Source organism: Anomaloglossus baeobatrachus, chromosome 3 (assembly GCF_048569485.1).
Source record: "Anomaloglossus baeobatrachus isolate aAnoBae1 chromosome 3, aAnoBae1.hap1, whole genome shotgun sequence".
In the NCBI taxonomy this organism is placed as follows: Eukaryota; Metazoa; Chordata; class Amphibia; order Anura; family Aromobatidae; genus Anomaloglossus; species Anomaloglossus baeobatrachus.
Genome location: NC_134355.1, coordinates 162,448,357 through 162,461,942, shown reverse-complemented (window position 1 = coordinate 162,461,942; position 13,586 = coordinate 162,448,357). Strand labels below are relative to the sequence as shown.

Below are 13,586 nucleotides of genomic sequence, written 5' to 3'. Positions count from 1 at the left end.
GCCTGGATACCTTTCATATGCTCAATGTTGGAGTATAGAGCGTTAACATCCAGTGTGATAAATTTTATAATTCAAAAATTCAACAAAAGGAAACTCTTGAATACAATACTACTAAAAAACTACTGTCAACAGCCGAAGGATAAAATTCACTATCTAGACCTTGAAATTAGTCATGCAGACAATAAAATTATAACTAAAACCTTCTTTAAAACAACTGACTCAAACGGATTTCTTGACTTCCGTAGTGCTCACTATCCTAAATGGAAGCAGAATATACCATTTAGTCAATACCGACGAATTCGGAAGAATAATACTTTGGAGTCAGATTATATTGAACAATCCAAAATTTTAACAAAAAAATTTTTGGATAAAAAATATCCCCCAAAATTAGTAACAGAAGCCTTTGAGATATACCTAAAAAAAACCCAGATGGGTTGTTTGGAAAGAAAAAATAAAGAAAATACTACTTTGATTCACTTAAACACAGAACAACAGGTAGATCCACATGGGAATAATAACAAAAGAAAAATTGAACACAGAGGGACAAAATGGCAATATAATTTTATAACTGCATTTAACCAGGGTAGTAATTTGATCAGGACAATTTTAAAAAAACATTGGCACATTTTAAAAATGGATCCTTTTTTAAATAAATGGTTACCAGAGGTTCCAGGTATTACGTTTAAAAGGGGGATAACGGTGAAGAATATTATTGCACCGACTGTTTTAAAAAAACCTTTGTCAGTTTGTAGCGCAGCAAGATTGCAAGTGGTGGAAATTCCTTTCCTGATCCAGCAACACGTCCGAGATAGATGTGAATTAAAAATTCATTTTATTGAACAATTTTTCAATAAAATGAATTTTTAATTCACATCTATCTCGGACGTGTTGCTGGATCAGGAAAGGAATTTCCACCACTTGCTGCTTTATATTCCTGAACACGGAATTCATATCCCTGCACCGTTCTGGGTCCTGGAGCCAGGTGAAATAATACTACGGGTGAGCTGAAAAAAACTTTCCTTTCTAGCGCAGCAAGATTCTCCACACAAAAACCTCCGGGCGTTTTCAAATGTGGATCAAAAAAATGCTCCTGTTGTGGTATTATTAGTCACAAACAGAATAGTATCACATCAAATAGTACAGGAGAGACAATTAATATTAATCAACATCTAACATGTGACAGTGACCATGTAGTCTATGTGGTCAGCTGCGACTGTGGTCTTCAGTATGTTGGCCGCACCACACAAACGGTGCGGTCACGCATGAATGGCCACAGGCACAATGCGAAAAAAGGTTTTCTTAAACATAGTCTCTCCAGACACCTGTTAATCAAACATCAAAAAAATTTTGATATAAAAGTGACCCCTGTAGAAAGAATTGCAGAGGACGATAGTGACAGTTTTAAAAAATTAAATAGGAAGGAGTCCTATTGGATTTTTAAGCTGAAAACCTTATACCCAGATGGTTTGAACGATGTGATAGAGAATGTCTAAATGTATATGTATCTTTTTTGTTTGTTTTTTTTTTTTTTTTTTTTTTTTTCTCTTTGTCTCTTACTTATAAATGCAATATATCTGGAAGTGTTTTTTATATAAGTGCATGAATTTTAAACTATTCTCTAAAGGAAAAAGGAAGGAAAGGGAGAGAGCAAAAGGGGAAAGGGAGAGAGAGGAAAGAGAAGGGAAAGGAAAGGAAAGAAAAAGAAGAAAAAAAAAAGGAAAAAAAAAAATTGTGTTTTTAATCTGAATAATTTATTATGTGTTTTATATCACCGCATATTTTAAACACCAAAATTTTCCTTATTAACAATTAGAATTTTTATTCTTTTTCATTCATAAATTGTATCATTCATGCATAGCAGCAATATTTGCTTGCCCCTACACATGATCCATATAAGGATTTCAGCGCATGAACCACCATTTACCTCTTGAGGTTGAGTGATAATCTAATTGGAAGTACACACCCATGTTCCTCATACCCACCTACATCATACACAGACAGATCAGTCTATAAATTAGAGTTTCTTAATACCAGCAATGTAGACTACACCTGATGAAGGCTTTTGTTAGCTGAAACGCGTTGTCCGTAATTGTCCGTTTTTTATTGAACCCTTAATAAACCCTTGTTCTTGAAGTTGTTGCAAACTTGCACTGATAATCCATTTATCCTCCGGAAGCGCCGAAAGGGATTTTGTCTTTACTACAAAAAGTTTATAGAAATGCCAATGAAAACCTTTAAAAACATTGTGTGTGAATCTAGTCTAAAGGGAATCTATCACCAAGATCCTTTTAACAAAGCAATACAATATGTTTTTGTTAATTCATCCTCTTACTAGTTCCCAGTATATAATTAATCTAGAATTACCTTATTTAATTTGTTCTTTCTATCTGAAAATTCATGGGGTTCTTTAGTTAGGTCGTGTCACCTCATGGTGACCCCCGCCCATCTCAGTCAATGCAGTAATGCAGTTTCATAGTATTAAATGGAACCTGTCATGACAAAAAACTCTATTATCCTTCAGATATGGGCTTAATCTTCAGGTTAATAGTGCACTGAGACTCCAGCTTCCAGGAGGAAATTAACTATATTTCTGTCGGCAGTCCTCGGCTTTCAATCATAAGTGCACAGCTGGCGCAGCTTCTGCCACCGCTCAGTAAGTAGGGAGCAATGGCTATAACCACACCTCGACACTGACTGACAGCCGACTTCGGACTGATACAGAACTAAGGGGTACTATCGACTAGCGATGTTGAGCGCGATAGTACCCGCCCCCGTCGCACATGTGATATCTTGTGATAGCTGCCGTAGCGAACATTATCGCTACAGCAGCTTTACACGCACTTACCTGCCCTGCGACGTCGCTTTGGCCGGCGACTCGCCTCCTTCCTAAGGGGGCGGGTCGTGCGGCGTCACAGCGACGTCACACAGCGGCCGGCCAATAGAAGCGGAGGGGCGGAGATGAGCGGGACATAACATCCCGCCCACCTTCTTCCTTCCGCATTGCCGGTAGACACAGGTAAGGAGATGTTTGGTGTTCCTGCGGTTTCACACACAGCGATGTGTGGTGCTGCAGGAACGACAAACAACATCAGTAATGACATTATGGAAATGAACGACGTGACAGAGATCAGCGATTTTTTACGCTTTTGCACTCGTTCGTTTTGCTACCGGCACCGGATGGGCGTCACTAACTACGTGACCCCGACGATATATCGGTAGCGATGTCACAACATGTAAAGCCCGCCTTAATGTTGGCTTGTCTTTGGACTGCTGATCACATTGTCCTCCCAGAGATAATCCACCAGCCGACATGTCAGTCAGCAGTTTTATCAGAGAACACTGAAGTACTCGGCCAAACAAGCGCTCCTGTATATGGGAGAGTCGGCTGAGATAGCTGTTGGCCAAATGATCAGCCAAAGCAAGGTTCGACCAACAGCCATCTAATGTCCCTGGCCAGCCTATGAGTCTCATGGAAACCATTGAATTTGAAAGGATCTGTGTTTATTGGGAAGACGAAAAAACGTACAGCAGTAGCAAAGGTTGTCATGACTCACAACACACCACCTTGACAACTTATCATAGAAGGCTATCTCACTTAATGTAACAGTGCACAAGACATTGACCAGTATCAAGCTAGGTGTCAAAATTACACTTTTTTGTGTCCTGTTATTTCAGTGCTGTACGTTCCGAGTAACCTTAGCTAGATCTATACATGGCTGTGTGAATTTGTCTTTAATTAAGCTGTCAAATGACTACTGTAAACCCAGTTTTTAGTTGAACATCAGAGCACAAAAGCTCTTTAGGCCAGAGTCACACTTGCGAGTGCCTCGCGTGTAACTCGCGCGAGTCTCTCATTGAATCACCCGGCACGGACTCGCACTCTCCTGACAGGAGCGGGTCGGTTGCATGTATGCCTATGCAGCTGAGATGCTCCTGTCCTGAGAGTGTGAGTCCATGGCGGGCGATTCAATGAGAGACTCGCGCGAGTTACACGCGAGGCACTCGCAAGTGTGACTCTGGCCTTAGCTGCATTGAAGCCACAGCAATTCACATACAGCCTGGTCTATAAGGCCTTATTCACACATGTCTACTTTGCGTTCAAAAAATTGTGGACAATCTAGTTAGACATGTCTCCTCCTTTTTTATGTGGACCACCAGGTCACAAAAAAGAATGGCATGTGAATAGTCACACAGAAAATAATGTGCTGTTTGATGAAGTCCTTTTGCTACATTTATTTTTGCCAAAAATAAATGTGGTTGGAGAAACCGGGGGTGAAGTGTGTTATTATTTGAATAAATGGCCACATTGTATCTGTAGTAACATGACTGAATACACATGTAATGGCGTGTGTATATTTGGGTGCAAAGTGTTTTTGAGCCTATTTAAGTCTGTTTTTATGCAGATTTCTGAAAAAATGAATCGAAGATTGCTAGTAAAGCTTTCTCCAGTCTTGTATGACCCCAGATGCATGCAGCCAGCAGTTAAACCATTTGAATGTGGGCTTTTTAACATTCATCTTTGTAAATGATTGCTGCCTTTTTATTACAAGTATAGAGTGTACAGGAAATCTGTGCACCATCCATTACTGATTTGTAAGAAAAGTACAAATTGTCTTTTTATATAGTGCGGTTCAGCCTGCCGTCAAAATGATTATCTAATAATGTGAATAGAAGAAAACAAACTGTACAAATAAATCGTGTTTTCCATATGAGCTGATTGCTATTCTCTTCATAATAACATTAAAGGGAACCTGTCACTAGATTTGGCGACTATAAACTGTAGCCACCACCACTGAGCTCTTATATACAGCATTCCAGAATCTAATATATAAAGCTGAATGTGTGTGTATGTGTGTGTGTGTGTATGTCCGGGATTGGCATCTGCACCGTCGCAGCTACAGCCACAAAATTTTGCACACTCAAACTTCTGGACCCCGAGAGCGTCATAGGCTATGTTTTGAGGGGAAATTTTAACCCCGCTCTTTACAGTTATTCACCAAAAGCCTGCTTCTATTAAAGCGAATGGAGCTGGGATCCACAGTGCAGCCAGAAATTCAGAAGAATGCGCAGCCACGCCCTTATATGGAATGTTGGCGTGTCACAATGCAGCCAGGTAAAGAGACAGACACAGACAGGGAAAGAGGCAGACACAGACAGGGTAAGAAACAGACATAGACAGGGTAAGAAACAGACATAGACAGGGTAAGAAACAGACATAGACAGGGTAAGAGACAGACACAGACAAAGAAACAAACTGACAGGGAAATAGCCAGGGAAAGAGACAGACAGAGACAGACAGGGAAAGTGACAGAGATAGATAGACAGATAGGGAAAGAGATAGATAGACAGACAGGGAAAGAGATTGAGACAGACAGAGAAAGAGACAGAGACAGATAGGGAAAGAGACAGACAAAGAGATAGAGAGAGAGACAGAGAGATATATACAGAGGGGGAGACAGACAGAGAATGGGAGAGAAACAGAGAGACAGTTACTATCCCGGGCAGCGCCTGGTGCTATGTTGGGAGGCGAAACTTTAACCCTGCGCATTCCAATTTACCAAACAATTTTGCACCTATCTACATAATGGGGAAAAAGTGAAACGAAAAGTGTTGGGGGCAAATTGACAGCTGCCAGATGTGAACAAGGAGGACTTAAAGAATGAGAGCAATGGCGCCAAAGAGTATATACCGTACAGTTGCTAAGGTGGGGCCCCGACATGGGATACTCACCACACTCGGGGATATGAACACACACAAAATGCGCCACACACTACCACGTACTTGAACACATATACCACCCTCAGCACACATCTCACCACACATACACCAACCTTGCCACATAATTGCCCTAAAACACACACAAGTCTGGTATTATCCTTCAAAAATAAAAATCTGATTAATAAGCAGCCAAACTACAAGAACAACAAATGTACCATATAGGAAATACGGCAGCCGTCAGTCACATGACCTGTCGATTATGTGTATGTGTGAGCTAATATATACTGTCAGGGGGAGGGCTTTCTGTTGCCTGGAGATTTATCAGGCTGCCAATAGCAACCAATCACAGCTTAGCTTCTATTTTGCTACAGTTAATTAATCTGACCTCTGATTGGTTAATATGGGCAACAATTTAATAATTACATTTATATCTATTTGTGTTGTGGTTTTTGTGTGCAGAATATATTTTTGTTAATACATTCTATTTTGTTACCGGCAGTTATTAACCTGGGCGAAGCCAGGTACTACAGACAGGTTAAGAGACAGACACAGACAGGTATAGAGACAGACACAGACAAAGAGACAGAGACAGACACAGGGAAACAGACAGGGAAAGAGAGGAAAAGAGACAGACAGGGTAAGAGACAAAGACAGGTAAAGGGACAGACACAGGGAAAGAGACAGAGGGAAAGAGACAGAGGAAAATAGACAGACAGGGAAAGAGACAGACAGGGAAAGAGAGGGCAAAAAACAGACAGGGAAAGGGACAGAGATAGATAGACAGACAGGGAAAGAGATAGATAGACAGACGGAGAAAGAGACAGAGACAGTCAGAGACAGACAGGGAAAGAGACAGACAGACAAAGAGATAGAGAGAGAGACAGAGAGATATATACAGAGGGGGAGACAGACATTATAATTGAATTTATAGCTATTTTTTTTGTGTGCAGAATACATTTTTGTTAATACATTCTATTTTGTTAACAGCAGTTATTAACCCGGGCGAAGCCGGGTAGTACAGCTAGTACTGTATATAAGAGCCCAGGCCGTGCTGTATAATGTAAAAAACACTTTTATAATATTCAGGGAGTGGTCCGGTACTGTATATAAGAGCCCAGGCCGTGCTGTATAATGTAAAAAACATTTTTATAATATTCAGGGGGTGGTCCGGTCCAATGCATGTCGCTGCTCTCCGGTCCAGCGCCTCCTCTCTGCTGTGATCTCTGTCCTTCTTTTACCCAGACTAGTATGGATGACGTGTCTACGTAATCGACACAGGCTGACATTGCGCTCCTGCGCAGGCTCACTTTGATCTGTCCTGCTGAGGGCAGATCAAAGTACTGTAATGCACAGGCGCGAGGAAAGGTCAAAGACCGCCTGCAAATACGCACTACAATACTTTGATCTTCCCTGAGCAGGACAGATCAAAGTGCATCTGTGTAGGACCGCAATGCCGGCCAGTGTGGATGACGTAGAACACGTCATTCACACAGGCCTCAGAAGAAGAAGGATGGCAATCGCCACACAGAGGGGGCGCCGGACCGGAGACTAGCGACACCCATCGGACTGGACTGCCCCCCTAGGTGAGTATTATAAAAGTGTTTTTTACATTCTGCACAGCGGCCTGGGCTTTTATATACAGCATTCTAGAATGCTGTATATAAGGGCTCACTGGTGGTGGCCGCAGCTTATAGTTGCCAAATCTGGTGACAGGTTGCCTTTAACATTTAATGGGGTTTTCTCAAGTTTGGAAGTTATCACCTATCGAATAGGGAATCATTTCTTGATTTGCTGTGGGTACAACCATTGGACCCCCACCAGTTTTGAGAACCGGGGCTCTGAAGAGTATTGTTTGAATGAAGTGGTGGTTGATCATGAGCACATCCGTTCTGTTCATTCTTCATGGGACTAACCTAGATATCTGAAAGCAACATTCAGCTGATCTACAGAACTTCCATTAAGAGAGAATGGAGTGGCAGTGCACATGGTTGACCACCGCTCCAATTTCATGGAGTTCTTCAGTGCTCCGGTTCTTGGCATTAGTGGGAGCCTAGTGGGTAGACCCACAGCAATATGAAAGAAGCTATTCCCTTTTCCATTATTAACAGAGAACTTCCAAACTTAGGCCAACTCCTTTATTGGAAGAATAGAAAAATAAAATTGTATAAGTGATATAAATATTCTAGTATAAGTGATATATATGGAGTCAACACAGCTTTTCCAAATCAATCTGTGAGAGTTATTGAAAATGGCGACAGACTTGTTACAGCAGTCACACTACCACAAATCTAATGCGGTCATCACACGGTACGATCTGTCGTGCGATCGCACGAGCGTTCGTACCCGCCCCCGTCGTTTGTGCGTCACGGGCAAATCGCTGCCCGTGTCGCACAAAGTCGTTAAACTGCCGTCATACGTACTTACCTGCTGAGCGACCTCACTGTGGGCGGCGAACATCCTCTTCCTGAAGGGGATGGGATGTTCAGTGTCACAGCGATGTCACACAGCCGCCGGCCAATAGAAGCGGAGGGGCGGAGATGAGCGGGACGTAAACATCCCGCCCACCTCCTTCCTTCCGCATAGCCGGCGGGTGCCGCAGGACGCAGGTAAGCTGTGTTCATTGTTCCCGGGGTGTCACACGGAGCGATGTGTGCTGCCCCGGGTACGATGAACAACCGGTGCCTTGAAAAATAAACGATTTTTTAAAAATAAGTGATGTGTACACGACTCACGATTTGTGACCGGTTCAGCGTCGCTCGGAGGTGTCACACAAAACGACGTTACAAACGATGCCGGATGTGCGTCACGAAAACCGTGACCCCGACGATGCATCGCACAATAGATCGTCTTTTGTGACGCCCTCATTACATTAAAGGCCAATTTCATAAATATGATGTTATGACCTATCCATATCGCTGCACTTGGTTATCTCAGGCAGTCAATAAAGATTAGTGTGGTGCACAAAAATGTGCACTGCTACTCAATTTAATATGAGGTAGAAGTCCTCAGATGTGGCAGTCGTGGGGGTCTCAGTGGAGGGGTCCCCATTAAACTGGAAGTTATCACCTCTCAAATATATAGGTGTACATTTCTTACCAAAGTACCCCTTTAATCACTGAGTATATAGGCTTCATGTGTTGTGAACTGACATACCTTTGTACTATAAATATATTGTCAACTAATGTAACTATGACTTTACAGATAAGCATATAAACACATTATATCTATTTCAGTAGAAAGAAATAAGTATTTCTAGTACCACCTTTTCTAGAAAGCAAGATTAAAAGTCAGAGTCTTACCCTTCAACAAGCCTTGCAACATGACTAAATTAAGCCAAACCAAGGTCTCCTTTAAAGGGGTTATCCGGCTTCTTTGACTTTTTTTTTTTATTTCCCTATTGGGCTACATTGGGGCAGGTAAGTAGATAGAGACCACTTACCTGCCCTGCTGTCAGCCCCTCTCCCCCGGCTCAGAGCGGTCATGTGACCGCTCCTGCCGCGATTTTGCTGCTTCCGGTCTTTGCACGTCTACATGGGCAGGGTCATGTTGACATGCAAATGTGGAGCAGCATGTCACCTCCCTGCTGGGTGTCTACAGTGCGAGGAGTCACCGCCCCCTTCCCTGCACCCTCCCACACATTCCCCCGCACCTCCAGTAACCTCCCCCTGCACTGCTGTGGGGGTCCGTGACCTGGGGGCGGGGCCTGGCGGCAGCTGCCGTAATGTCAGCTCCAGCACCGGGCCCCCTGCCCAGGATCGCACATTCAAATGTACCGGCATCACAGATCACCGATGCCGGTACATTTGAAAGTGCTGATGAGAAGCAGCGCAGCGCTGCTTCTCATCACTGTCCCTCCGGCTGTCTGTGCAATCTGCAGCACAGCGGTGACGTCACTACTGTGCTTAACAGAGCACAGACAGCGCACGAACGTGCAGGAGCGGCGGGGACCGAGGACAGGTGAGTATGTACTCCACATGTGTTCCCTATGGGGATGGGGATGGGGGGGCTGGCAGAGCCATATGTGTGCGTGTGCAGAGCCATGTGTGTGCGTTTACGGTGCAGAGCCATGTGTGTGCGTGTACGGTGCAGAGCCATGTGTGTGCGTGTACGGTGCAGAGCCATGTGTGTGCGTTTACGGTGCAGAGCCATGTGTGTGCGTGTACGGTGCAGAGCCATGTGTGTGCGTGTGCGGTGCAGAGTCATGTGTGTGCGTGTACGGTGCAGAGCCATGTGTGTGCGTTTACGGTGCAGAGCCATGTGTGTGCGTGTACGGTGCAGAGCCATGTGTGTGCGTGTACGGTGCAGAGCCATGTGTGTGCGTGTACGGTGCAGAGCCATGTGTGTGCGTGTACGGTGCAGAGCCATATGTGTGCGTGTGAGGTACAGAGCCATATGTGTGCGTGTGCAGAGCCATGTGTGTGCGTGTACGGTGCAGAGCCATGTGTGTGCGTGTGCGGTACAGAGCCATATGTGTGCGTGTGCAGAGCCATGTGTGTGCGTGTGCGGTACAGAGCCATATGTGTGCGTGTGCAGAGCCATGTGTGTGCGTGTACGGTGCAGAGCCATGTGTGTGCGTGTACGGTGCAGAGCCATGTGTGTATGGTGCAGAGCCATGTGTGTGCGTGTGCAGAGCCATGTGTGTGCGTGTACGGTGCAGAGCCATATGTGTGCGGTACAGAGCCATATGTGTGCGGTACAGAGCCATATGTGTGCGTGTGCAGAGCCATGTGTGTGCGTTTACGGTGCAGAGCCATGTGTGTGCGTTTACGGTGCAGAGCCATGTGTGTGCGTTTACGGTGCAGAGCCATGTGTGTGCGTGTACGGTGCAGAGCCATGTGTGTGCGTGTACGGTGCAGAGCCATGTGTGTGCGTGTACGGTGCAGAGCCATGTGTGTGCGTGTACGGTGCAGAGCCATGTGTGTGCGTGTACGGTGCAGAGCCATATGTGTGCGTGTGAGGTACAGAGCCATATGTGTGCGTGTGCAGAGCCATGTGTGTGCGTGTACGGTGCAGAGCCATGTGTGTGCGTGTACGGTGCAGAGCCATGTGTGTGCGTGTACGGTGCAGAGCCATGTGTGTGCGTGTACGGTGCAGAGCCATGTGTGTGCGTGTACGGTGCAGAGCCATGTGTGTGCGTGTACGGTGCAGAGCCATGTGTGTGCGTGTACAGTGCAGAGCCATGTGTGTGCGTGTACGGTGCAGAGTCCGATGTGGGGCTGTTATTTGCAATGCTGTAGTGATACCAGGTCAGGTGCTGGGGAAGAATATACTGACAGGGAATGTGTGTGCAGGGGGCGGGCAGAGGGTGCGGCTGGACACTGGGGTGGGGCTGGACACTGAGGCTGGGCGGTGACAGCTGTGACTGGGAGGTTTTGCACAGGAAGTGGTCAGTTTGCTAGAGCTGAATGTAAACAAGAAGCTGCAGAGAATAAAGGTATAATTCAAGAGGAACAAAAGTTAGAAAACAAAAAATAACAATGTAGGTGTGATTTTTTATGACAATACAGCGCAGATAAACTCAAACATTTTTGTTAAGCTAATGTCGGACAACCCCTTTAAATACAAGGTACTGTTTCACCTTGTGGATTGTCAGTTGACATTGGGAGTCTTTAGGTCAGCCATTGCTCCCTGGTAAAAAGTTAAAAAGTAAATTAGCTGTTCTCAGTAAGGTAGAAAGATGTCCTTCTAGAGCAACCTATTGATGGTAGCTACTCTTTATGTCAATGTCCAATCATTATTAACAGAACTTGCAACATGACTAGAATACAAGCCAGAAGAAAAGACACCAGTGCAGGGCGGGTAACTGGTTACCAATCCGCTATGAAACTAGTGGCATATATCAACATATCAAGTTCAACACATGTTGTAGATGAACCCAGCACTGTCATCATTAGGGTAAAGCCGCTTTCATACTATGTTCCCCTCCCCGTTCAGTGGTCCCGTCGAAACCCCCACAAAACGGGTTTAGGACGTATGCGCCGATGAGGCCACTGACTATCATGGCGCAGATGGAGTCACTGTGTGCTCTGTTGTGCACCATTTTCGGGAGTGTTCGACTGTTGGAGGCGGACACTGACACATAGTAGACTGCATCTGGGTGTCCGTCTCCAGTAAGCATATACTCCCGAAAATTGTGCACGACAGAGTTAAGGCTTTTGTCACACCACAGTTCATGTTCTTGAGGACAAAAAAAAAGTTCAAAACATGTCCTGCAATTTGCCTACAGGTTTCTGTGAGCCAAATGTGTTGCGAAACATTGCTTCTTGCCATGCTTCTTATAGGTTACAATACAGAAATTGCTTCCTGGCACTATTGAAATATGTAGCACCCACTCCAAGTACAGTACTTCTCAAGGTATTGGTATCTTAATTGTTATACAGTGTATTATAGTATTATTATGTTTACTCTATGTATATTGATTCAGTGCAAGATTATAACTACACAAAGCAAGATTTTATTTATAATACAGTATATCATATATTATTGTATTGGAAATGATATGCAAAATCTATGATTTTGTACTTGGTTAGGAAATTATCCACAGAGCACATATTTCAAGCTACTTATCAGAATATGGCAGATTTTATGCTGACACAACTATTTAGGCAGTAGTGTACTTGATCTTTAGTCTATTCTTTTATTTATTCAGCAGCGGTTGAATAAACTAATGCTTTACACTCATTGTCTTAACTTTGTTTATTAGGCCCAGAGACGATGGCTCAGGTTCCTGCCATTCTGATGCCAATGTGGTTCAAGGACACCAATCATTCTTTCTACGGGTTTTACGAGCCGCCTTGCCACTTCAACTTCTTCTGCTGCTTTTAATTGGTCTTGCTTGTCTTGTACCAATGACTGAAGAAGACTACAGTTGTACTTTGTCCAATAATTTTGCACGGTCTTTCCACCCAATGCTCAGATATACCAATGGGCCACCACCTATATGAACACTCTGTTTAATGGAAATCACTGTGGAATATATATGAGCTGTTGTCAGCTTTTTATTGCACTTATCTTGGCAGCTTTACTTTCCTGAATTACCTTTGAGCATAAATCCGATACTGTATTGGTCACAGGATACTGTGTTACAGTAACTTAAGTTGTATTAAAAAGGTGAGATCAGTATTGATGCAGAAGACAATACGTAGACGACATCTCTAATATAACTGTAAAATTCAATTCTGTAATTCCCACTCTGATCGTTTTCAGTATTGGACAAAGTGTCTCTAATTATGAAGCTATTTTAGATGCTTGTAATATAAAATTTTAAATAGCTTATATGGCAAATATTTTTTTACTTTTCCCTTTTGCATTTTTGGTTTACGGGCTTTCTGTGTGTTGGTGTGTTAAGGAAAGCATGAAATCACTGTAAAATTAGTTAAAGTATGAAGGATGTACAAATAAATGGTACTTTTTGGGCTAATAAACTGGATGTAAGAAATAAAATCATGATTTAAGAAGAATCTATGAAATGTTAAGAGATAGAAAATATTATTTATGTATGTACAGTTGGCTAAGCCAAGTTCTGTTTGTATTGATTTCTTGCAATTATAGATATTGTAAAATATATCGGTGTCTGTTGTCTTGCTTATTATTAAGTTGGGTAACGCTATTGTTTTGCTGTGGCTGACAATCCAAGACCAAAATTAACCTACACTGTAATCACTCCCCATAAATATAAGAGAGGCTATACAAAGAGGCAATCCAGTTAAGAATATAGCTCACTTGAGACTTAGGACAAAAGCCGGTTTTAGGTGGTCTTCATAGATCCTGTAACAAAACTCCCCATTATGTAATGCCTACCATAACACCCAGAGAAAATCAAAATCTTCAAAATGCATGATAATACAAAAAAAGGTGTAAGAAAAATA

At 43.4% G+C, this 13,586-nt stretch overlaps 1 protein-coding gene across 12 annotated transcripts in view; it reads left to right on the top strand.

Annotated features, from left to right (window-relative positions):
• SYNE1 (spectrin repeat containing nuclear envelope protein 1) overlaps positions 1-13,282 on the top strand; it is a 672,549-nt gene extending 659,267 nt beyond the window's left edge. For 11 of the 12 annotated variants that reach the window (XM_075339554.1, XM_075339558.1, XM_075339562.1 and 8 more), the window contains one exon: positions 12,422-13,282. In XM_075339554.1, coding sequence (XP_075195669.1) covers positions 12,422-12,662 — 241 coding nt within the window. In that variant the 3' untranslated portion in view covers positions 12,663-13,282. The remainder of the gene's footprint in view (positions 1-12,421) is intronic. The other variant, XM_075339563.1, reaches the window with a different exon arrangement.
• Positions 13,283-13,586: the final 304 nt, after the last annotated feature.